The sequence below is a fragment of the Syngnathus leptorhynchus genome, chromosome 2 (genome assembly GCF_054491065.1).
Source record: "Syngnathus leptorhynchus isolate UIUO chromosome 2, UIUO_Slep, whole genome shotgun sequence".
Lineage (NCBI taxonomy): Eukaryota > Metazoa > Chordata > Actinopteri > Syngnathiformes > Syngnathidae > Syngnathus > Syngnathus leptorhynchus.
This window is the reverse complement of record NC_141196.1, coordinates 14,100,560-14,126,939: the sequence shown is the minus strand read 5'-3', so window position 1 is coordinate 14,126,939 and position 26,380 is coordinate 14,100,560. Positions and strand designations below refer to the sequence as shown.

Sequence of the window (26,380 nt, the reverse complement as noted above, 5' to 3'; positions counted from 1 at the left end):
TCAGAAGGCGCTGTGGGCAGCTTTATACGTACAACAAGATATTCTCATCTTCATTTATGATGCCTAGAAAGGGAACATGGGTGTTATCAAAAGATTTAGCGCCATACCTTGGATTGTCGCAGACGCGTGTGCGAAACTGAACTCCGCCACCACATGTGTGAGAGCATTGTCCAAATTCACTCCAGGAACCCCAGTTCCCATCTTGCTTGATGATGTCCGGTGTCAACCAGACGCAGTGACCTTTAAAGCAATGCTGCAGGACCACAAATGCACTCAGACATGATTTTTCTTCATCCGAACACACGGAATGGGGTAGCAGGTTGACGGCAAATATGATTTCCAAAATGTTTTACCTTCCCATTTCCACACGTCGTGCCATCGATGGGCGGTCCTTTCTTGGTCTTGCAGAAGAAAGGATTTTCCGGGTGGCTGCACCAGAGCTGCTTGCATGGGTCGAAGGTGCGATACTGCAGAGGACAAAGAGATACTTCTATTTCCAATTGAATTGCTACATTTTGCGCTGACTAATTAGGCTGGCAACTGGAATGAGGCTGAACACGTAATATTCCATAATAAAAAGAGAAACGTGAAGAATAATCACCAACACCACCACGACAACGACGGTAACCCTGCACTGTCACTGCACTCCACTGAGAAACATACAGCCAATCATGCAAACTAAGCCAAATGATGCAGGAGAGACGGGACTCTCTGAATGAAACAGCCTGTGGTTCAAATCACAATGGAGGTCAGAGGGCAAAAGATTCAAGAGCCCCAAAAAGATGACGTCTCGGTGGCCTCGGAAACCAAGACCAGCCACTAAATTCTCCTCGCAGTCTGATCCAAACCAATAAGACAGACACCACAGATGTGTCTCCAGACCAGTGTCTGAGGGGCCATGCCCTCCTACCTCCTCTCCAGTAATGACAATACTCACCATGACCCAGTGGAACCCGCAGGTCAGAGGGTGAGTCACAGTTAATGGCTAGACAGGTAATCATCAGTGACGTCAGGCTGGAGGATCCTAAAAGCTGAAGTGAAACATGGAAAAACTGCCTCTGTTCTGGCTCAGTCCTCTTCCCATTTAATGGGAAAGTCATCTTTCAGACCTTTTCCACTCCTTTATAGAGTGCGCCAGTCGAAGGAGGTTCTTCCCGCTTGTACTGTGATGGATTCAAGTATTTGTTTTTTTTCTCATTGTTGTGCGGTTCACTTTATAAAGCTTCAAAAATGCAGGGTTTGTAGTTTTTGACAGGCGTTTTAGAATCCTGCAGGCCGAAGTCCCCCAAAAATGACAATGGGTGGAACAGAGACAAGGTACAATTGCAACAACGTAAAAGAACGGAGCAACATTGAAACAAAATAATTCAGAAGACATAGAAAATGAAATAAATAAAAACACAAAGAGCCAAATGTCCTCAGGAGGCTGGGATTACCTTACCTGCGTTCCTGAAAGGCCTGCCTTTTGTAGCTGAAGGGAATGGGTTTGACAAGAGAATAGAGGGGGTAATCTAGCAAAGTGTGCAAAAGCTCCTGAACAAACCCTTTGTCAATCAAGCAAGCGTCCCAGAAGAGCGAGCGGCGTGATGCTTGCAGGAGTCTGAAGCTCTTTTATCATGTTGGATTTATAACCAAAAAAAAGACTTTGAAATGGCTTCATGTAAAACCACTGTGCTAGAGAACTAAATATGTATTGGAATATGAATTACAGATTATAATTGGGATTTACAAAAGAAAAGAGAGGTTGGGAAGAGCTGTCAAAACCGATTTACCTGCTTTTAAGCAAGATATCAATCCCACCAGTGGCCGGGAGAGGAAAAAAGAGGACATCAGAAAAATGTGAATAAGTGTGTATCGCATATGCGCCCCTCCTTCCATGTCTATGTACAGTGAACCCCCGTTTATCACGGAAGAAACGTTCCAGACCCCTCCGTACTAGGTTAAAATCCGTCCGAGATATAAAGAGACTTACTTTTAAAACATCTACTTTTTAAAATAAATAACCTTAATAAAACATACCTTTTAAAACCTTGTAAACATTTTTGAACACACACAAAAAAAAAACATTGCATGCAAAAATACAGTATGCATTGTGTCTGGCGCCTTTAAGAGGTGTAGCTGGATGGGGTGCCATGTGATGTAAGTGAGTCTGAATGTAACCTTCTGCGTGTGAGCTGTGGTCAACAGCAGTGACGTTACTGTGTTGTATTGTTTTCATGCTACTGAAAAAGCACACCAACTTTGAATCGCAATATATCGGAGGAACACTGTACATGAGTAGTATCTACACTTAAAACTGCTCTCATAAAAGGAACATTGCAAACTGACAAACTGTTAAGTGTTCAGAAGCGTCTCGAGCCATGCTAGTTGACATAAGGGGGGGGTTGGGTCTCTTACCGCAGTACACATGGTGTAGCCCACACCAAAGTCAAACCGGCACTGTTCATTCATGGAGTAGTGTAAACCAGGAAGCTGCGGCAGTGATGGCCAGTTGTGGTCAAAGGGGTCGTCCCGGAGACAGTCATAAGAACTGGGAATGACAATCAGATGACGGATGAAAGTTTGGCCTGCAGCTGACTTTGAGTAAAAGCTTGTCTGTATGCTGGAATGCTAGGCGGTCAAACCACGAGGCTGCCGTGCGGTTCCATTTATAAGATATAAAAACATTATGTAAGTTCCTCTAAATTGAAACAAAATACTAAATTTGTCACATCACAAAAAAGTGTTGTTAAATCAAAATAAAATGAGGCTTGGAAAATCAAGTCATTTGAATGTTGCGGGTGTGTCCACTGAATGACGGAAAGAAAGCACCGCTCCACCGTGCGTCACACCACGCCCTGGAAAAATGGGAGCTACTTTGTCTCGTCTCTTTCATATATCTATGTCTTTGAGCCACAAAAATACATATCCGCTTAAAGCCGGATGACTATGGGTCATCCTGGGGCTTTCCACGCCGTGACAACGGCGCTCTCTAAATCATGAGTGCAAAGCTCCAGTCCAAATGCTGGCTGCCAGATTTGGAATTCCCAAAATTTTTTCCCCACCTTCTCCCAATTCTGTCTTTTGCATGCACTCACTGCCAACAACGAGGCGCTCTTAAGTGGCTACGCCAGCAGACTATCTAGCTAGCATGTTGCCACTGCACTTGTTAATCACTGAGGTGAATGAAGGCACCAAAGTTTTGAATTATAGTGGGGAAAGGAGAGACTCGTGCCACTAGGCACAGATTTAGCCACGTTTTGAAATAATCATGCAGCGCAAGTACTTATTCATCTATCTCAGTCTTTCCAGCAAATTACTTAAAACATGTAGAACACATTCAGAGCTAAACACACAATACAGATTTTCGTTTAGTCAAGTCTTGTGTGTAAGTCTCACTGGAGGTAGCGTCCCAGTTCTTGCATGCTACACCTGGACCACTGAAAACGGTGGAAGGCAGCTTGAACCAGTGGGGCCATGATGCTCCCCATGTGCACCTCATCTCCACAGCGGTTCCCTTGTCCATCATGCTCCATGCCCAGCCTGCGGCAAAACAGCAGAGTTGGGAGGCGAGAATAAGGTTGGATGAGAAATATGAGTGAGAAGACCAAGCATGTATAAAGCATAATATTATGACAAGGTACTCACACATGTCCGGTCTCATGCGCTACCACAAAGGCAGAAGAGAAACCATCCTCGTGGTTCAAAGTGCAGCTTCTTACTGGGTGGCACATGCCAGTCACTGGGGCATAACCTACAGCAGACGAACCCAAGTGAAACACTAAACCTTGGATCAAAAATTGCTTTGAACTACGCTGCACGGTTGGAGATGTCTCGATTTTTACGTGATGCTTACAATTGTCGTGTGGAACTGCAATACATCGTACTAAATGTTTTGTTGTTGTCCCACACAATTAGGTTGTTGGTCAGTGTATGGTATCCTTATAGAGCCATTCATTATTAGAATCATATTCTTGATTCTTTCAAATGATTCATATAATAAGGGTGACTGATTTTATTTGCAGATTTGTTGTGTGAGTTCTGAGAACAAAAATGCTGAGACAGTACGGTATGTTGCACATGACGTAACCTGTGTGATTATATGTTTAAAGCTAACCCCTGAAGAATCTCTCGCAATTTGCATCTTCACGTGTGTCCTTTGCTCCATTTAATTGTGGAGCTGTTTCTGTCCGTGCTCTACGTATTGATTTTGTGCTGCAGAAGGCTGAGCCCAAGGGCAGCCCAAGGGCTTCTGTGCCTTTAGATGCCTCTCCCTTGGGCCTTCCTGTTAGCTTGCACTCTGATGCACGCAAAACCACCGACCGCCAAACCCACAGTGCACTATGCCGCGTGAGGCAGCGGGAGGAAGAGGTCGGGATACTCTCTCTGGTTTGGATGTGTATTATGTTCATCAGATGACTCCTATGTGTCTTTGGTCATTACCCTGCATGCCCGTGGGGCCGAATTCCTGCCGTGTGAGGAAGATAGCGTGGTCGTGATACTGAGCATCCAAAGTGTCCTGTTTCTGCTGATCATAGGCCCAACGACACACGTTCTCCAGACTCTGGGAAGGGTTCCCCAGCTTGATTAGAGTAATGGACTGCAAGGAGACAGAAATAGAACGCAGATATAGAGACAGAAAATTGAATTCACACAAAAAAAAAAAGGCTACAGCTGACCCTGTAGGGGGCAGTGTCACTGTATTGCATTTATGATTATGGCATGTGCAAATTTCTCAGGTGACCCACAGTGCTAGAAAGTGGTTAGAACATCCAAGCATCACACAATCCAGATGACTTTGAAAATAAATAGGAATTGGAATGACAGAATAAATAAAGTGCATTTCTGACGGACATAAAGTTTAAATTTTATCAAATACATTCATTGTAAAAAAAGAAAGATGTTATTATGATTAAGTGTTCGATATTTATATGGATAGGGATCACACACCATCTGATGTTGATCCGCTACACTACGATGATGTGACAGTAATGATGTAATTAAGTGGATTAGTGTTAGTGTTTGAAACCTATTTTTCATTTGACTGACGAAAGAATATAGCCCACAATATAAAATTCCCGAGATGGTGATTAGTAAGTAATCCTGTGACACTCATGCTTGAGGGAATTTTTTTTTTTCTTCTTTTAACTTTCAAGATTTAATAGCATTCTGGGAGCATATTGCGCTTGTGTGAGGGTGTGTCCGCGTTCAGGGTCACACAGCCAATCTGCAGGCTGTCTGGGTGCAGCTCGGTTGCCACGGTAATTGGGGATGATGGACAGCCGGCGCTTTGGCTAAAGCTGCAATAGGGGATGATGGATGGAGGCGTGTGTGTGTGTGTGTCTGCGTCGCAGGACTCCAGTGGCACTGGCCACAAGGAGGTGGGAGAGCAAAAGATAAGGATACAGAGGGATAAGTATGTCACAGAGCAGCAATCCCAGCATTACAACGGGTGTTATCATCCTGTGGGGTAATCCACTTCTAGATTAGCACTCCTACATTATTCCCACTTCTTTGTTCCTCTGCTCTACAACTGCAGGCTGATAGAATTACTGGCAGATAGAAAAAGGACACTAGCCCTCTCTGTCCCATCTCGATGTTTGTGAATGAGAGATTCTCATCATTGATTGTTTATCTTTGCCTGGACTTCCCATGATTCTGTGCTGCAGTCTACTGGGAGGAAGGCTGATTGCATAACGGCCGGAGTTTCTGTGTGCTTTGGTGCTGAACTGTGAAGGCGTGCGACTTGAAAACACTCCCCCGAGATGCCCCATGCTTTTAGTTCGTCTTTTGCTCAGTCCACTGGAATAACAGGCTTCGGGGCAACGTTGCGTGTGTCTGTGTGCTTGCAAATGTGTTTGAAAGAATTGGCTGTGCTTACTATAGATATTCAAAGTGACCGTAGCAATATTCTTGGATCAAGCCGAGTCCATTTTTTTTTTTTTTTTTCTAAAGAAAGAGCCGCATTGTTTCCAGGAACCACGGAATTTGCCTTGTGCATTACCGGGGTTCTCAAAATTTGTGGGACCAGGGACACATTTACATGGGAGGCTTTTTTTTTTTTTTTTTTTTAAGGGACCCCTTATATATTCCTGAAGAGCAGAATCATTTCTTCACTACTTTCTGTATTACAATAAAGGAGAATTGTGGAGAGTAATTATGGGAGTCAATCCTGCTGAACACTGCAGGAACAATTAGTCCCCATTTGTATGCCCTTGCAAATTATCTTGCCGACTCCCAAGTTACGGCTCGCATAACCCTGGGGGCCCCAAGATCGCAGTTTGAGAAACACCTGTCTCAGGTCTTACCTTTGCATGGCCCAACATGATAATCCGCACCAGTACCACATTGATTTTTGCTCCCAGAGATTGGTCGTGGTAGATCTCATTCACCTGAGGACACACACAGGAAGGCAATAGTCCATTGAAAAATAAAAACATCCAAATGTAAAACAAATTACTTCACGATCATACGTCAAAAATTAAGTCCTCTCTCCAAATTGGTGTTTGATACGATGAAAATAATTCAATGCAAAACTCTATCCAGCCATCCAATCCACCCAATTCACCCAATCCACCCAATCCACCCAATCCCTCCCTCCCTCCCTCCCTCCCTCCCTCCCTCCCTCCCTCCCTCCCTCCCTCCCTCCCTCCCTCCCTCCCTCCCTCCCTCCCTCCATCCATCCAATCCATCCACCCGTCATCGCTCTATATACAGTATATACAATTAAAACCAAGAATTATCCCTATTCAATATTCAGCAGAGAAAGCTGGTTCTTTAATAGATGCACAGCTGATTCAGTTATAATGTGACATCATCAACATCCCATTTTCTTAACTTTTCACTTTTTATGCACCAGTGTCATTTAAATCACATGAATGGAACAAGAAGCAGTTAAAGAAAGACAGAAGACAACGCATACACAGGGCAGATTGGTGTGGGAGTTAAGGCCGGCTGGTCTTAGTGGCTGTGTGTGGTGCCTAATGAGGCAAAAGGATGTAAAAACAGACAGCCATAATGAGACTGCTGATGGACAACACACACACACGCACGCACACACACATGCACGCACACATGCACGCACGCACACTCAAGCTTGCATGCACACATACACACACAGAGGTAAAGGGAGAGGAACAATAATCAGTGGCACCAAGCATGGGAAGGCTAAGAGAAAGAATTGAGGAATGCTATGAATAAAGCCCCCATCAAGGGGGGGGGGGGTCACAGTGGTGAAACTGAGAGCAGAGAATTTTTTTAAAACGAAAGAGAAAACGATGCATTCTCAGAGAATAATGCTAATAGAGCATTTGCATAGATGAGTGAAAAGATTTCACGTAACTCGATGCTGGTGTGTGTGTGCGCTAAATAATCGGAAAAAAATCCAAAAGATGCAAACTGTTGGATGTGATTTACTGCTTGCATAAGCCTGGCTCCATTGTCAGTTTGAACGCACGTTAAAGCTTTTCTTGTCTGCAGTAATGTGCATATGGTAAATAATAAATATTTTGAATTCAAACTATACATAGACTTCTACACCAGCATCACACATTGAGAATCCCTAAAATAACACGAGCGGTTTTCGTGGAAACACCACTTTCCATGTGGAAGTGTATGTTTACCCAAGTGGAACCAAAATAAATGCAGACTGTAATTAGCCTACTAGACAAAATGGGTCTTTTTGACCCCTAACTGTCTGTAGGACAGATCAGCACAAATGTGTACATAAAATAACACTCAACAATTCAAAGGGTGGATACAAAAATAACAATACATATTAAAAGTAATATGTAATTTATATTAAAAGTAAAGCACAGTGCTCCTATAAATTGGAGCTTGATCAATGCCTCCCTGTCTAGTACCAACACAACTGGACATTTGAATTAGGTTTAGAAAATCATGGTTGTTCAAAAAAAAACACGCCAATGCAACTAAGTGATAAAAAGGTATTCGTCAAATTAAAAGTAGATACTAACTGGAAGGTGCTTAGGTGGTATAAAGAAGAACTGCGATGTTGCTACTTTTAATTTGCATTTAATTAGCTGCTGGCACTTCACACTTGCAGTAAGTAGTAGCTCACGCCCACATTTGGTCATTATACAGTGATTAAAAAAAAAGCAGGTGATATGTCTTGGCCTCGATGGAGACAAATACAGGCATTAAAGGAATACAAGCTTAAAATAAGTCTGTGCAACATATCTTTCTGAAGTAGCCAAATGAGAAGATGCAAAACGTAATCACTTGCAGTTTTTCAGTTGGAAACGGAATTTTCCCACAATGTCTTCAGCGGAGGAGTACACACAGAGCAAATTAGGGTGAAAGAGTCAAAAAAACTTTAGGTCGCTTCCTAATTGTCCATGGAGCGACAAAACAACATTTGCTGTTGTTAGCTTTGGCTATTTTTTGGAGCATGTCACTTAATCATAGTTTTTACAAACATCGAGATAAAATGACAGCTACAAACAATTCAGATGTGTTTTGAAGGATTTTGGTCATATGATTCCGCATTGGCTAAATGATGAACATTTGTTGCAGCAAAAACATGCACTAAAAACATCTCATCTGACACAGAAGTGAGTCATCACAAAAATTGTCATGAGCACTGTGTCATTTAGAAAGCAGCTTTGCACACATCGTCTTTTTCGGGGACACACTTGGGAAGACTTAAAACAGTGAGAATTGGAATAGCCTGTCTGTCACAAATATCTGTGACACTTGCAGTTGACGAGCAGACTATTATTACCTGTCCTACAGTACTTTCAATTCCTTTGCCCGGATCCTCTTACCGCTTGAAAATCTGAATGTTCACGCCTTTTGTGGCTTGTTCAACACACAAGCACGACAAATCCCAATGAGGCATCTGTTCGCTAAAGGTGCTTCCTGTATTGTGGAAGCATAAATGTCAACTTAATGTACAGAAATTTGCATAAGGTAAGAATTTTCCTTACACACACAGACACACACCCTTATTATCACTGACTATTCATATCCAAGGATAGTGTGATTAACACTTTGTCGCACTTCTCGAAAGGTCTCCTGTTAATGGACACTCACGAGACAGATGCAGCACCAATGGCTATTGAATCCATCACCTTGATGGTCATCTCCAGACCTTAGCTTGGCATTGGACTCGTTTTAATTTTCTCCAGATTGATTTACACATGCACAATAAAGGTGAAGAACTGGGTTTTTTTTTTCTATTCCATTCCATTCGGGTTATATATAATCACTTCCTCAATCAGTTAACAATTATCACCCTCTGCACCTTAATCTTCACACCAATGATATTCCACTAGAGTGATATGTATGTGATTTCATATAAAATGGTTACTGAGCCCCTAAAGTATCACTTATTTGAAGGTTTTGTAAAAAACAAACAAAAAATAAAAAATAAAGGATCGCAATATTGCCCATTTGAGTGGCACCACAATTCCACTTCAGTTGCGAATTTTATTTAGTTAGTGAAGTTTATAAAGTCAGCCGTAGGTTTCAAATGACCTCCCTCTATCATATTTCAAACAAAACAATTTGTGTTGTGCAGTGTGATTGGTTGTTGAAATAATCAGTGTGGAATTCTGACATGTATACATTTCGGCCAGAATGGGGCCACTACTGATAAGATACAAAATTAAATTAAATACTGTGAGCAGTCTGTTAAGAGCCGGGACACAAACCCACTTTATGTAATGTTTGGGTGATCCAAGCTTCGCCATGCTCACGCTGATGAAAACCTAAAGGCTTTACTGTTTAAGATCATCCCACTTGTCTCCCACCAGAATATAAACACAAACAGCTCCCTGAAGGAGTAGCTTATTGTAGGACCGTAGTAAACTTTGCTGTTATGATTGATCAAGTACGGTGGCTGGTGGATCTCTTCATCATAAGGCTCCTTCATGCACAAGTTAAATTGAGTTGGGTGAGTCAAACTTTGCCGTCTTGCTTCAGTCAAATCCAATGCCATGGGTTAAAATCTAGCATTGAATGGAAAAAAAAGTGGCAACTTTCAGCTGAGTAGGTAATCATGGCCATGAATGACAAAATCACACTTTTACAGCTATGTATCATTACTTCTACAGAATGGCGTATAAAGAAAAGAGGTAAACACAAGGCAAAGGAGTGGGAAGTAGAATTAGCAGTGCTCACATTTAACACACACACACACACACACACACACACACACACACACACACACACACACACACACACACACACACAGGCTGAACTGCAGTTGAACTTCTGAAATAGAATTCCGATTTTAGGATTCAGACGTCTGTGGGTGGGTCCTTTGATGTCCTGCAACACAGCAGTACGCCGAGTCCACCTCCGCACCCACACCCCTAACGCACAAACACACATGCTTGAACACTATTTGATCAAGTAGTTGCTCTTGACCTTTGTCAAATATCAGAGCAGCACATAATGTGCAGTGGTATCTTGATTTACGAATTGAATTTGTGCTGTGATTGTGCTCATAACTCAATTCAGAAGAAATGTGATTTAATGTTAAAAAGCATAATGTTGAAATCATGTTTTGCTAGTAACTTCACTCATTAAGTTGCTGCATACATTCATGTCCAAAATTTAAAGCTTAATTTATCAGGTCATAATTTTTGGTATTTGTATTTGTTTTTGTAAAGTTAAAAAAAAAACACACACATTTCCAAGTATTGCAAAACATGTTGCCTGTAATTTATCTTTGTCGTAAGCATGACGTGAAAAAAAAAAAAAGCTTACAGTATGTCATCATTACTAAAAGTGAAGACAATTTGTAATTTTGGTACTTCTTGGCAAGAAACTAGAAGCACATGATTTGTGTTAGTGGGCCATACACAATGATGTGGTGGGCCACGTATGGCCCCTGGGCCATGAGTTTGCAACATATAGTTTCGTTTCAGTAATTAACATCCAATTAAAAACCTCCTGGAAACTCTAGGTACAGTAAGTGCGTTTGAGATGTTAAACACAGCCCTAATTGGCCTCCTAAAAATTACACACCAACAAAATGGAAAGCCAAACAAAATTAGGGAAGCTTAATTAGCCACAGCAAATAAAATATTTGCTCCAACGATAACTTTACTTGCTGATGCAAGTCTGGAAGGAATGAAGAGGGAGGTGGAAGAGGGAGAAAAGACACACCCATTCTAAAGAAAGCAAAGCAAACTTTGAGGAGATGCGTTATAAAGACGCCACGTGTGGGAGTGTTACTTTTCTTTGTGTTTATCGCGCTGTCACTCATTTATTCCGGATGCGCTATATAAAACACTCTGTTTGCCTCGCCACCTCCCCCACCATGCAGACGTGGTGGGGGGGCTGCGTATTCCCCTCTCTTCCTCGATTGTCTCACACACCACTAACAGTGGAGGACAGAGAAGAGCGACTCGTCTTCTTCCTCAGCGCCGAGCCGAGACAAAGAACGAACGCGTGGCGGAGTTTGCACCTGTTTAGGAGTCGGAGATTGGCTTCTTGCACAGCACGCTGTCGTCCTGCAAGCCACAGCCCAACAGGAATGTGCACACTCACATACATACACAATTTTTGCCCCACAGATTTCATTTGCAAAGCTTAAAGTCTGCGGCGGGTTCAGGCTGACGCACACAAACATACACACACACATCTACACAGAGGGAAGAAATGACATGACGACAGAGAGGGGTGACAGGCCACAAAGCTTGATGAAATGTTGTCTCGCCCCTTCAGAGCACAGGGCTCACCTAGCTTTCCACACACACGCACACACACACACACACACACACACACACACACACACACACACACACACACACACACACACACACACACACACACACACACACATGCACGCGCATGCACACACACACAAATGAAATTTCATATTCAGATGGAGAAGAAAGGATTACCCGTGGCTGATTGCTAGATGAGAACATGTGGGATGGGAATTGAATCCTCATTCAGTCGTTGTCTGTATGCGTACGCGTGCGAGTGTGCGTGTGCGTTTGTCTGAGTGCGCGTGCTACCAACGTTCTTCGACCTTCCTGTGACTTCCTGTTCAACTTAAATAGAACACTTTTTCATTCATTGAGGAGATGGAAGAGAAGCAATGTCACCTTCAACAAATTAGGCACCCAGGATAGGATAAGTTCTTCTGGAGAGCTATCCAAAAATTGCGTAAGCAGCACTTACTATGTTCATGAGTGTCAGAAGATACTTTTGGACATGCTCCTTTCCGTGAAACTGGACCACAGAGTCATCAACGCCGAGCAGAACCTCGATGTTGTAGGCCCGGTCCATGCTCTGCCTGCGAGCGCGTCGTGCTCGGGTGTTGTTGATGCTTTGTTCCACGCCTCGATATAGAGACTCCAAATCCATTAGACCACCAAGATCGGAACCTGGAAACATGGGCAAAAGCTGGCATGAAATAACATACATACGTAAGAAGGGTTAAAAAACAAAAAAAGGCACCACTTGATGGGTTCATTGAAAATGAGAAAAAGATGGTTTTAGAACTGTTTGGCAGAAGCTCAGTTTTGATGCTGTTTAGTTGGGAAAGTTGAAAACAACTGGAGGAAATATAGAGCTGAGTGTCATCTGTGCAACATTGAAACCAGAAAACAAATTGGATTTGAATTTGATGATCAAGAGAAAGGAGCTGAGACAAGAGCCTTGAGGAACATTGGTTTTGTTTGGGGAATGCTGGGATCTTAAATCTTTGAGTTGTATAAAGTCAGACCTTTTTAGAGCAATATTAATTGAAACGGGAAAATCGGTGGCTGAAAAAGCAATGGAGGAAAATCTGCCCGAGACGATGGAATGGGAGAAAAATATACTGAAATTTAACGTTTGAATGTGACCGGTTTGTTCTGAACATCCTCATCCAAGCTATAGTTCTGGAAAAAATGGAGACCACTCAATTGACTCATATGATCATTCTATTCCAGTGTCTCTTTAATTCCAAAATAACCACACCTATTTCTGCTTAAAAGTTGCTGATGAGGTGAACACCTGAACCCAAACTTACTGAAGAAGAAAAATATTTAAAAAAAATGGGGAAACCTCTAACATGAAAGAATTTTGATGCCGCCGTGTAAATAATGATCATATTAATTGTAATGTTTTTTTCTGTAATTTTTTTCTGTTGCATGTGTGTTGTGTTTTCCCGTTTTCTCAAACAGCAGTTGGCGTCATTGAAGTGGCGGCAAGGTGCTAGAGATCTGCTCCTAATCAACCAAATATTTCCACTCCTGTCTGTAAAAATGCAGCAGATGGTCCTTGCTAAACACATGGATGGGTGACAGTTTGCTCACACAGGGCTGCCCGACCTGCACTTTTCTTGCCTTGCTACAAACTGCAAAACATGTTAACTTGTGTTAAGAGCTAAGTCTACAGAGGCACTGAACAGTAGTTGACCCTCACAACTAGACTATTTTCACATTTAGGACAACTCAAGCACAGTGATTTCAAGTATCTTATTCAGTCCTTTTTTTTAAACATCATACAGTACTGTGCAATAAAAGGAGAGGAGATAAATGGTGCTGTCTCTTGAAGCAAGGCCTGCTTTCACTCTCAAGCTGCTCTCCCTCTACAGCCTTTCATAAACGGAAGCCATGGATGGACAATCCCAGTGGTCTTAAAATCTCTGGTCTGCACAAAAAAAATAAATGACTGTGACCCACAGTGGAGGAAGACAAACACATGAAATCATTCTGGCAACAGGATTTCTATTTTGGTCATGAATTTATTTACTATTTGCAGAATCATATTTATGTGGAATTTGTGGAGTTGTTTGTTAGAGTGGTGTCATCAGAGGAGCTCTGGAATCTGCACTGTTTTGACATATCCAGTTAAGAGTGGTGAAGAAAAAGTGAGACCTGCCATCTTGTCTCCCAATCAGCAAGGGGCACGGCACTTTCCTATCTTTCTCTTATGCAACGTATCCAAGGCAACGGAGCTCATGAGGAAAACAACAACTGTGTGGCTAATATTGGCTCCTGAGTCGTAAGCAGATTGAATCTGGAAGTCTGAATATGATCCCATGTCTGCCTACACCCCAGTGAGTGACAGAAAACCCACACAGAAAGTACGAAAGACGGCGGGCGGGGGACGAAAAGACACAATTACACAAAGTAGCTGCCTTTAACGAGCTCTGTGTCAAAACTGCACCCACGACTTTTAAAAGGCAAATCTGGATATTTTTACCTTTTTACTTATGTAACGCAGAGACGACCGGGGGACGGGGGTTGCTTTCTCGCTTGCGTTAGTGTGCCTTTGCAAAACGGCATCGTCTGTGGATTAAACAATGCTGGGAGGTTGCGTAACTCACGACAACAGCTGCATGTTTAGTGAAGGGAAAAAGAGTGGCAGCTACATAGGGCAATGCGAGAGACCAAGCCGAGGGTTCCGCTTGTTCAAGGTTAAAAGGTGTTGTCCCGCTGCCAGACTAATGATTTAAACATTTCCATGCCAGCACACTCCCTTGTCCTTGCTTGGACTCTGTAAGCACACTCACTGTAGCTGTCAAAGAGCATGTTTTGCCCGGAAAATGAGGAGGAATAGGCTACATGAGAGATGGATGGAGGCAAAGAGAGAAGCAAGAGGCAAGAGCTTTGATGTGATGGATGAGAGCGAGCGATGAGAACAGACCACGAGGACCTTGGGTGCTTGTGAGGTTCGCTTGAAGCGCCTGGAGTGATGCGGGGTATCGCTCACTTGTAGAACACCTACTATCTGTCTGCTTGACTGAAGACGAGGCATCAGGGTGTGCTGCTGAGTATATCGCAGCGATATCACATTCGTATCAGATTTGAACCAACCCCGTTTCCACCTGGGAGTACCGCGCCGTTCGGCACAGTAAGACATTTCTATTGTCAAAACTTGTAAAGGTTATCTACATAATTCACAGCACTTTTTGAGTCCGAACTGTCAGGACGCCAACAAAGCTGTCTTCTTTGTGGAACATAGTAAGGGTTTGTCAATGGTTAATATAATCCATCTGATATCCATTATCTGTACCGCTTGTCCCCACGGGGGTCGCCTGGAGCCTATCCCAGCAGTCATCGTAGTAGTAGGCGGGGGACACCCTGAACCGGTTGCCAGCCGAACAACCATTCGCTCTCGCAGCTAGGGACAATTTGGAGATCTCAATCGGCCTACTAAGCATGTTTTTGGGATGTGGGAGGACACTGGAGTGCCGGGAGAAAACCCACACGGGCCCGGGGAGAACATGCAAACTCCACACAGGGAGGGCCGGAGGTGGAATCGAATCCGCACCCACCTAACTGAGAGGCGAGCAGCCTGTGCTTAATATAATATAATATAATATAATATAATATAATATAATATATATGATATATGATATATGACATATGATATATGATATATGATATATGATATGATATAATATAATATAATATATAATATAATATAATATAATATAATATAATATAATATAATATAATATAATATAATATAATATAGGGTGGCTCGATGGAGCAGTGGTTAGCACGCCTGACTCACAGTTAGGAGGGTGCGAGTTTGCATGTTCTCCCTGTGTCCGCGTGGGTTTTCCCTAGGTGTGAGTGCGGGTGCGGATGGTTGTTTGTCTCTGTGTGCCCTGCGATTGGCTGACAAACTGACTTTTAATGAAGAGTTTATACTCTTTTGGGCTACACGCACTCTCTGTACCATTTATGTCAGTTGCTCATTAAACCATGTAGGCTTACCAAATTTAATGTTTGAGCGCTATTTATTTGGTGTTTGTCACTGTGCTGACATTATTTTATAAGAGATTTTTTTGGGGTGTGACACAGACGCAGACACGCTGTCAGACAGCTCAGTTTCACTGTGGATGAGACCAGTTAAACTTCATATCAACTTGGCTTTACGGTCTTATTGCCTTAAGGCTCCTCGCTTTTCATCCAAGCAGGTTGAGGAAGGAGGGCTTGCCTTTAATCTTTCATATGGCTTCTCAAGATGGCGATGATTGTGTTTTACACAATGTTTCGATGGGATTTTCCTGTTTGCTGTAATTAATCAAGCGAAAAAACGCTCGAGACGCATCCATGCTTATTTTGTAATCTGTGATGGAATTCTCTTACTTACCTGGTGACTTAGCCACAGATGCGTGAACTCAACTTAGATTTGTAAGCTCTCATTATTTTAAGGAACGGCTCAGCAGGACACAGAGGCGGTGGTTTTTCGATAAAACACCCCCTCTCTCCCACCCGGCCGCCCTCCCTGTGCGCTTGCATTGGGCAGACAGTTACGTAAGATGAAGGCGCCAAAGGTTACCTCATCTACCAAACAGACAGAAAATCCTCACAGACAAACCAAGCGGCAGCGAGGATAGGTGGCCCCCTCACCCGCTGATTATGATGGCTGCTTCTCTCGATATTAAAAACACTCTTCTGCTCCCCTTCAGAGAGGACGGATAGGCAGATATAATTCATCATCTTAAATACCAGCGATCTTAGGGCATTAGAATCAACAAATACCTCATGAGCATGATTAAATTTAGAATTGGAGATAAACAGTCCTAAACTTGAAGTGGTTATTAATAAATGGGCAGAGTTCACTGTTTGATGTATGAATAATTATCACGGTCTTCTGGGAGCTGTTTAAATAAAACTGCTGAATGTTAACCAAAATGATAAACAGTGGGATGATGGGGGAGGTAGAGTTATCATTGTGTACCTAATCGTCAGTCTGGAAATGACCAAAAATGAAGATGAAGAAAGATCTATTTGAGGTCTTATTGTAGTCCATGCAAAGCTATTACATAAAGTGTATTTTTGGAAAGACATTTTTCTAAATTGTCTTCATACATTTTATACTCTCAATTAAGAAAGAAAATGAATGTGGAGGTCCTTCACTGCAGTGTTGAAAGGGGAGTCCTACGGTTTTGTTAAAGCCCCGATTATAAAATGACAGATGTGGCCTTGTAACATACAGCTGGATGTCTGATGTTTGTAAGAACCCAATTCGCATCGAAAGAATGCAACATGTTATCACGGACGGGGCCAAATACAAACAGGAGATGTTGTATACGTATCTATGGTCTGAAAAATTGGCTCCCAAAAAGAAGCCTGCGAGCTCACCCATCCAGCATTTACCGCAACCGTTATTCATCACTATTTTGCAACACTAACGTGTGCATTAAATCTAGGGTCAGGGTTTCAAACTAGGGTTAGGGTTTCAAACTCGGGTTTCAAACAAGGGTTTCAAACTAGGGTAAGGGTTTCAAACTCGGTTTAGGGTTTCAAACTAGGGTTTCAAACTAGGGTAAGGGTTTCAAACGAGGTTTAGGGTTTCAAACTAGGGTTTCAAACTAGGGTAAGGGTTTCAAACTAGGGTTAGGGTTTGAAACTGGGGTTAGAATTTCAAACTAGGGTTTCAAACTAGAGGTAGGGATTTAAACTAGGGTTAGGGTTTCAAACTAGGGTTTCAAACTAGGGTAAGGGTTTCAAACTAGGTTTAGGGTTTCAAACTAGGGTTTCAAACTAGGGTAAGGGTTTCAAACTAGGGTTAGGGTTTGAAACTGGGGTTAGAATTTCAAACTAGGGTTTCAAACTAGAGTTAGGGTTTTAAACTAGGGTTAGGGTTTCAAACTAGGGTTAGGGTTTCAAAGTAGGGTTTCAAACTAGGGTTAGGGTTTCAAACTAGGATTTCAAACTAGGGTTAGGGTTTAACTGACCCAGATTGTTCCGTTGGCCACGATGCAATGTGAGATTCTACAAAGGGAATTTGGCACAAAATGGAAACCCAAAACAATTGCGTCATTAGAACAAAAAGGCAGCAATGCGCCTGCTCAAAACATTTTCAAAAAAATGAATATCTGACTCTTTAAAACCTTTTGAGCAATGTACGATGTAGATGTCTTCTCGAATTACTATTTTGGGCAATTTTTAATTATTTTCCAGGAAATACGTACCCTCATTCCTTGTCAGCCTCCGCTGAGTGCTGTACTGAGTACTCACAAATAGTTCACTTTTTTCAAAGTTTCACTCATTAAATCTTCTGAGGAATGAGCGCAAACCTTTAACACCGGCATGACTTCCCAAAAGAGCCAGCCACAGGTGGACCACTTAAAAGTCCCTACAGGTGGACACCATCTGTTTGTAAGAGCGCACACACAGCAGGTCACCCACAGACAGCCTACATAAACACCAATGACCAAAAAATTTAGTGAGCACTTTCTATGCACTTTCTTCCACTTTGTTCATTTTGTTAGAATTCATTCCTACTTTTACTTCATTAAACTGCCTACTTTTTAGGGGAAATCTATCTAGAAAGGTGTTTTGGATGGCGCAGTAGCAGATAGGAACCCCACAATAAGATTTATCACTAAATAGCCCCCCATGTAGTCTATGATAAATGCATACACTGTGCCGACCCTGCAACCCAAAGAGGGCAGTAAATAAACAGCCACATTTCAAACAACGAATGTTCGGTTAAAGCGCCAGACATTCGGCCATTAGAATAAAAGTAAAAATATGTGCTTCTTCCCAGCACAAAATATGAGCGCAGACACACAGATGGAGCTCTCTTCACTCGCACGGTGCTCTGAGCCAGAAGAGAGAGAATTAATAAGGCACCACAGTGTATCAGTGTTACTAAATTGGCAGAGTTTCACAACAAAGTCTCTCAGAGCAGTTATCAATTAGAAACAATTAAAAAAGCCATTCATCATTCTTTCAAAAGCAGCAGCACGGGGAGGCTGATACAACATCATCAAAAACAATCACAGCTCCTTGCGCTCATTAACAGTGGCGTTGGTGTGTCCACGAGGAGATCACACCTCTACCTGACAGAATCCCTGCAGGGATATGACGGTTCTGGGAGGAAGGCCGGACAAGAAGAGTTTGAAGGACAGTCTGTGAAGAAACTTGGAGACATTGCGTACAAACAAGCCCTTCCTTGAGCTCTTGGCAAGTGCCTGTGTGGCATGTGTCTGCTGCAATATGAAGCCATGTGCTGCTCTATCTGTGCGCTCTGTTTATTGACACACAATTTATTCTGTCCCAAAAAGTCCCGGTGGATGCTTCGTTGGTAACCACGGGTCCTTACCAAATGTACTTAAATGCTATTTTTTTGTCTGTATAATGTTCCAGCAACACCAGGTAGTGAAACCTCTGTCACAACTCCAAGAGTATTTATAGGTTGTCAAATGCTTGCCAAAGCAACAGGTGGCACTGCAACCACTATATGGAAGGCCAGGTTAGCCAAACAGAAGACATTTATGAACAAGAGATATTTAGTTTTGAGCAATTAGAGGGACAGTTATGCAAAAAATGTGCAACTCATCCCTACTCAGTCCCTCACCTTAAATGCGCATCAACGGATACAGCTTCATCCATGCAAGTGTAACCGAAGAGGGAGGATGGGGGAGATATCAGCATGTCTTCACCCCCCCCCCCCCCCCCTCCATCTCCCTCTCCTAATGAAGCTCCAAGGTAATCAAATCACGGTCCACACAGACAGATGGCAAACAAGGGACACTGCGGGGCTTTCTGGGTGGATCGCCCACCACCCACTATTTTGAAATGCAAACAAAAATCTCCATCGCATTGCGTCCAAAAACACTTAACTAATCCCTAATGAATACATTATAGGGAAGCACAACGGTCGGTCGAGGTGTTGTACATGTAATAATAAAAAAAAGCCACCACCCCTCCACACACAGACTTTGTAGGGCTATTTTTAAAACAAGAAACCTCCCATCACTGACCTTATACAGAGAAAAAAAAACATTAAGGCTATTCCCACTTGTAGGAAGCAATAATCCACAAATTGCATTCACCATTAAGTAACCTACAAGGATTGTTGGCAGCTTTACAGATGACCACGTCCACAGGGCAAAATAGGCTGCTCCGTGTCCTCCAGGGAGATTTAATAAAGAGAGGTTATTAGAAAAGAATATTTTCCATGCTCTCCAAATCAAGGGGTTGGCCTCGCTCAGCGGAGCAATAATACCCACTAATCCATGAGGATGGGGATGGCAGAAGAAGAAAGGCAATTCAGTAGAATTCAGTTTTATCTATTTTGGTCCAATTCACAACAGGAGTCATGGCAGAAAGGAGGGAAAAAGTCTAGGCCAAGCATATTGGCCTTGGGGGGTATGTACATACAAGTGTAAATGATCAGAATGCTATCATCAGAAAATGACCTGCCAGGCAGTGGTCATGTCTCAGGGTTAGCATGCAAAAACATCCAAAACAACGATTTTGTGAGATGGGACTTACTGTTGCGGGAAGTGAACGTTTTTTTTAAGGCAATACCTCTTTTTCTGATCTGGACAACAAGGAAGTGGTCCAGTTCCAGGATAATGCGCAGCCATTGCTGTGAAGTTATTTATGTCCAACCATAGCAATTGATAAAAAGATACAAATGTGCTGCATTTTACATCCCAGAATACCATACACATGCACTAACCGACTATTATTCATAAGTGGTTTGGGAAAATAAACGGTCAAAGCCCTTATCATCTTGAAATGTGGGTGAAGTACTATTGTTGAATGAAGAGCGGCGTGAGACGGGGAGAGGGCAATTATGTAATACTATTATTAAAGTACTATTATAATACAAGTACTCTCAATCATACTACTACGAATAATAATTAGGGATGTCCGATACCACTTTGTTTTCAGACTGATATTGGTATTAACCCATTCCATCACTACTACTACTACTACAACAACAACAACTACAACTACCTCTACTACTACTACTACTACTACTAATAATAATGTGTACACATGTGTGTATATGGATATGTTTGACTACACTTTATACACACATCTGCTCTGCTTCATATATGTAGGTTCTAAATAGATGATAGTCAAGAAGCACATGATAGGAGGTTTTGCATCTCTTGATTTGAAAATACTAATAAGTCTCCTTTTCTGTCTGCCTATTGTAATGGACAAAGTCTCACTACAATGGGGGAAGAAATGGCATTATGGCTCCTGTCCCTATTTGGTATGCAGGCACACATACCAAAACACGCACGCACGTGCACACAGTCTGTCAGTGGCCTCAGTGACACTACTTAAATATTGATGACCTGATTCCCTCTCATTAATAATAGCTGCAGCACTGATGACTCTGTGAATACCGCTCTGTGACAATACAGTATGTATGTGCACGTATGTATGTGTGTCTACACATATGGAAGAGTGCTTGCTCACAATGTGTGGGCCAAGTATTTGCTTAGTCTGTCTGTCATTTGTGCATTACGCAGCAAAATCACTCCAAGAGGATTACTGACATTGCCTTATGGTGGTAAATCAAATCGGGTAAACTGTGACAATGTTCAAGGTTATTATATTATGATAAAACAATTGTCAGCGTGTACGACTGCCAGCATTTTAATGTGCAAGGGAGCAAAGTGGACGGGAATCGTAGGCGTGTGGATAATGCGAGTAGACACGCGTATATGGAAACAAACGATGGAAACGGTCTCGCCGGTGGAAACAGCAGCACTGTCAGGTGCCAGCTCAGTTAAGCCATACGTGAAGTGTAAGAGACAAAGCAGGCTTAAACGAGGTTAGTACTGGACAACACACACACTCGTTGTAAGGCCGGCAGTAAACAAGAGGAGACATTAGTGTCTTGTTATAATGGAGAACATGACATCTGCTAAGAATAGGAACAGCGAGCCAGGAAAGGGGAGAGACGAGGAGGTTGCAGTCGCAAAGGGAAGTGATGCGTTAGCTGTGTGTCCTGTGATGAGTCAGCAAATTACAAACACAAAGCCAGAAGATTTTCCCAAATTCTATGTTACTTAACCGAATGAGAACATATCTGCACATCTTGGAACCGGTACAGTACAGCACAAGTAGGCATGAGCCGGTTATTGGTTTAAAAGTATACTGGAATTTTATAAAGTCAATTTCGAAAGTTAAAAAAGAAAATCAGGAGTTTCTCGGAGAAAAGCAGAGAAGTAGCTACTCATTTGCTGAAGAACAAGTACTTTTACTGTTGTAGAACTTTTGGATTTTATTTAGAAAAACATGATTGAATGATTTCTTTTTGCTGACTTCCAATGGAGTAAAGCATCTTTTATTCACCCAAACATTTCTTAAAAATAATCTTAAAAACTTTAGTGCAGTAATTGCAATATCGTGCTACTGAAAAATGTTTACGCACGGATATCACACTATCAGCATGTGATAGCAGCCTTGTTGGAAGGCACGCACTGACATGAAGAGAGCGTGAGAGTGAAAGCTCGTCTTAACCATGGAGAAACCCTGAGCAGTTGGGGGAGTTTCAATGTCCCGATCTAGGGCTTCTTGGGAGCATTCAGGCAACAAACTCCAATTCCATTTTCCATTTTGGTCATAAATCATGCATCCGTTTGTCAAGCCTCCTATACATATGATTCCTACAAACTCACTTTGCTACGATGGCTACCGAGGACATGGAGTCACGTCAAGTTGTCTCATGCTACATAAAGTGGCAACTGAAACTGGATAATAAAATGTTGAAAAAGTCACAGTGCAAAAAAAACAAAAATACCAGGTGAAATTACAATTATCAGTCTAATCTGATAAATGAACATGTAGATATGTTTTTTTTCAGTTTATCAGTTGCTAATTTGGCATGTTTTGTTATTTCACAATAGCGTGTTGTAGAAATTGCTTTATAAGCGTAAAAACGAGTTGAAAACGCCTCACATTAAGACTCTGTGAACTATATATATATATAAACAGCAAAGTACGTAATGCAGTCTCATGCTGAGTCAAAGACAAGAAATATGTTTTAAGACAAATTTCAAAGCTAGACAGGTCTTGCGTAAAGTTTACCAGGAGGTATAAGAAAACAATCATGCATGTTCGCATCATTAAAGACTAATTGCCCCTTAGCTGTCAACGTGAATGATTGTCTCCGTGTGCCTTGTGACTGACTGGCCACAAATGGAAATTGTATTCTGTTTTTGCGTTATCTCAGCTGACATTAGCGATGATAAGCAGTGTAAAAATGGATGGTTGTCTTCAACAATCATCACGCAAGCAGATATCACAAAGCTTCCCTTACGAGTGATACTTTTAGTTTTACTGTACAGTGTTAAACTTTGATCACCACAATTTTTATTCCATTTTCATTACATTCTAGAGAAATAACCGTAAAATGCTGATAAAATGAAGACCAATATACAGCGCATAGGAAAGAGAATACTTTCCCCCACTCCACGGCCACCACTTACACATTTGTGGTCACTGTCGCCGTGGTGACTGTTCGCCTGACTACAGGTGATGGAAAATCACCTTATTATGCTGTGCTAATGTCTGCTTTGAATGTATGGGGAAACTCCAACCGCCAAGGTTTTAATTGGATTCTACTATAAATATTTCATTCTCTATGTACCTTTCCCTCCACTGACTGCGACCTATTTGTCTGGTCTTCTACACTGTGCGACTGGGAATGTAAACGGACCAAATTAATTTGACGTATTTTTGTAACGTGCATGCACTGTGGTCTATTGTTGCTGTTAGTCAGCATGTACAGTGAGCTCCCGCTGTATCAAGGTTCATCTTTCTCACGCTCCAATAATATCGTACATTTTTAAGCATGGGTTTGTTTTTAATTTGTTGTTACAGTATGTACTGTACTGACAAATCAAAATTCAGACTTGAGTAGAGTGCCACGTTGTGTTGCGTGTGTGTGACTGTGATGTACTAGAAGAGACATGATGTATTTGTAAAAGAAGAGACACAAAAGGTGCCCAACTGCACTTCAGTAATAATAAGAGAAGAGCAGGGAGAAGAAGATGCCCAGGGATAATGTGTTGCTCCTTTGTGTGTGTTAAAGTTCAAGTTTGAAGGTTCATGATAACTGTAACGTCAATGCTAATTTCTGTTAACCCATCTGAGGGATTTTGTTTTCTACTGTCGGACTTTGATCTTTATGGTTTGGTTTTAAACATTTTAGTGTTTAAAACATACAATACTATGATTGTTTTGTATTATTTAGTCAGTTTTACAATGAACTTCAATTGTGAGTGTCAAATAGTCTTTGAAGCAAGCATACATTGCCTCTCATCTCTTTGTTTCCTATGATACAATACCCATTTTTAACAGCACAAAAGTGAGAAAATGCACTATGGTCATTTAAAAAGTGTGTTTTAATCATTTCCAATGTGCTTAAAGCAAGTGGGCTGATGTTTCTTTTTCCGATGCTATCTCTATATCGTGTATTTTCACCTATCACAGTTGAGTCTGGACCGTATCGCCGTGATAAATGAGCCGAGGCAAATGAGCCCGCTAATAGATACACGTAAACCTGATCAGTACTTGCAAGCCACCATCATGATGCAAACAGACAGCAGAATTTTGACATTTTGTCTTGACAACGATATGTCAGCCGAATTCCTCTGTGTATACTTTTTAGGCTGACTAATGAATCCGTTCAGAGGCTTGTGTTTAGAAAGTGCGCCTGTTTGCAAATAACCAGGAAAAAAAAATGTGTTTAGAGTGTGAGGGAGTTATATAACAGCAGTGGAGACAATTTAGATGTCAAATCAAAAGTTTAAACTTTGTGGACAGAAAAGGAAAGTATTCGAAGTAGGATGTGGATAAAGCAATAACAACTGAATTAAAAGAAGGGATGTGGAATCATTACACAAGAGTCGCGCAATTGTCACTCAGGAATGCCTTTGCACAAACACACAGATGCACACCTGTCAGCCCCGAGGCTAGCTCCAGGACAGAACAGGTGATGGCAAGTAAAAGGAGGAAGAAGTGGGAGGATTTCAAGCGACATCCTGCTGTACCGCCACTAAGAAGACCTCATTAAGTGAACCACAGAAAGCATCACGGTGCCACGCTGTGTGATTCACACAATAAGAGACATGATGGCTGGCGCAAAGGCTTCTCACATCTAAATCAACTCTTCCAGAAACTTAAGTTTCTACCCTCGCATTTGAATATTGCTCGAAAACATGTGAACCTTTAACAGTGTCACTTCATAGGTATGGATGGTGACAAATGGGCCATTGCACCAAATCTGTGCCATTTGCTTCTTAAAATTCTCTCAAAATAAAATTAAATGGCTGGCAAAGTCTGATATTACACAGATTGAACTATTCAAAATGTGTATGGGTCCATCTGAAGCAATTCAAATTTTTGACGCCAATTTTTTATTGTATTGAAAGTCGTCCTGTGAGTATTATTATATAGTATATTTTTACATAGAATTATAAATGACATTAAATATAACCCTGTGGTATTATCTATCTTAATATTATATTGACAAACACAATGGTCCTATACAAAAATATAGTATATGTATTTTTTAAAATAAATAACAAGCCTATTCAAAAATTAGGCGACAAAATTCGAGAGATTTTGTGACTTGGATAACACTCAAAATATGTTCGGACAACTGCTACGATTAGAAGGCTGAGTAAAGAACAAAAACCTGGATCATGGCTAAAGTGTGACTTTTTCAAGACGGTTGGCATAAGGAGTAACACTAATAAATGATTATATTTCAGTGAGGATAAGGAATGGCAATTAAATTCATCTGTCAAAATAAGATCACTGTTAAAAAACTGTGAGTCATGTGATTGTTGTGTTGTGATGAAAAACTAAGATGATGTAAAAATAACATGACAAGGTTTGAGGTGACTACCCTTGATACTCTCATGGGCTGACTTGTCATTTCTCATCTTTCAAATGTGATCTTAGCTTTCCCTTGATTCAAATGAAGTCATGTCCTGGTGCTTTGAATTCTTATTAGTTGTCTCACCAATTTCAAACCTTCTGCCACGCATAAACTAAATTATAGAAACTTATTTTGTCTGACTGACGCACACAGAAATAAAGGCCATTCTTGACACGTGCACACACACATACAATGTGTCCCCGCAGTGTATCGTGATTAACAAGATGGTTCATCCGCGTCCTCAGGTGTGGGCCAATCAGACACGAGGACACAAATCTCTCCCCGCTGGTGATGCTGAAGGCCACCGGCCACTATTTATTGGCAATTTCAGCACTAACTACCCAGACAGCGAGGGAAACACGCTTGGCAAAGGCGAACACCAACATCGTGTCCACCTCTGTGTGTGACATTCTCATCAGCTACATATCTCTTTTTATGCTCCCTTTAACAAGAAATAAATACGAGCACGATGAAATCAGAAAATGCATTGGGACAAACTGTATCGTACTGATTGAAATTGTGTTCTTGTGTGTTAATATGGCAAAGTAAAGGAATGAAAGCCACAAAGTTGCTTGCAACCTTGCAAATGTCACACTAAATCCGATCTGAACAAATTAGTTTTTATTAAGTCTGAAATGATTATTAGATGCTACGGCACAAGAACAGCTGCCAGCGTGTCAACCAATGGGCTATAATTGGTAAAACGTAGCTGGAGTCATCATCATATAACAATATGAAATATTAGGTTGCCTTGACCTAGCAACAG

General features: G+C 41.7%; 1 protein-coding gene across 4 annotated transcripts in view; it reads right to left on the bottom strand.

Moving 5' to 3' along the window:
• Window positions 1-26,380, bottom strand: part of LOC147060896 (A disintegrin and metalloproteinase with thrombospondin motifs 2-like) — an 83,787-nt gene that overhangs the window by 12,584 nt on the left and 44,823 nt on the right. For 3 of the 4 annotated variants that reach the window (XM_085905896.1, XM_085905895.1, XM_085905897.1), the window contains 8 exons: window positions 12,139-12,344; window positions 6,288-6,371; window positions 4,423-4,579; window positions 3,628-3,733; window positions 3,379-3,522; window positions 2,398-2,530; window positions 354-467; window positions 108-253 (listed from right to left, as the gene is read on the bottom strand). In XM_085905896.1, coding sequence (XP_085762022.1) covers window positions 108-253; window positions 354-467; window positions 2,398-2,530; window positions 3,379-3,522; window positions 3,628-3,733; window positions 4,423-4,579; window positions 6,288-6,371; window positions 12,139-12,344 — 1,090 coding nt within the window. Of the gene's footprint in view, window positions 1-107; window positions 254-353; window positions 468-2,397; window positions 2,531-3,378; window positions 3,523-3,627; window positions 3,734-4,422; window positions 4,580-6,287; window positions 6,372-8,765; window positions 8,860-8,943; window positions 8,998-12,138; window positions 12,345-26,380 lie in introns of those variants that run through there. The other variant, XM_085905898.1, reaches the window with a different exon arrangement.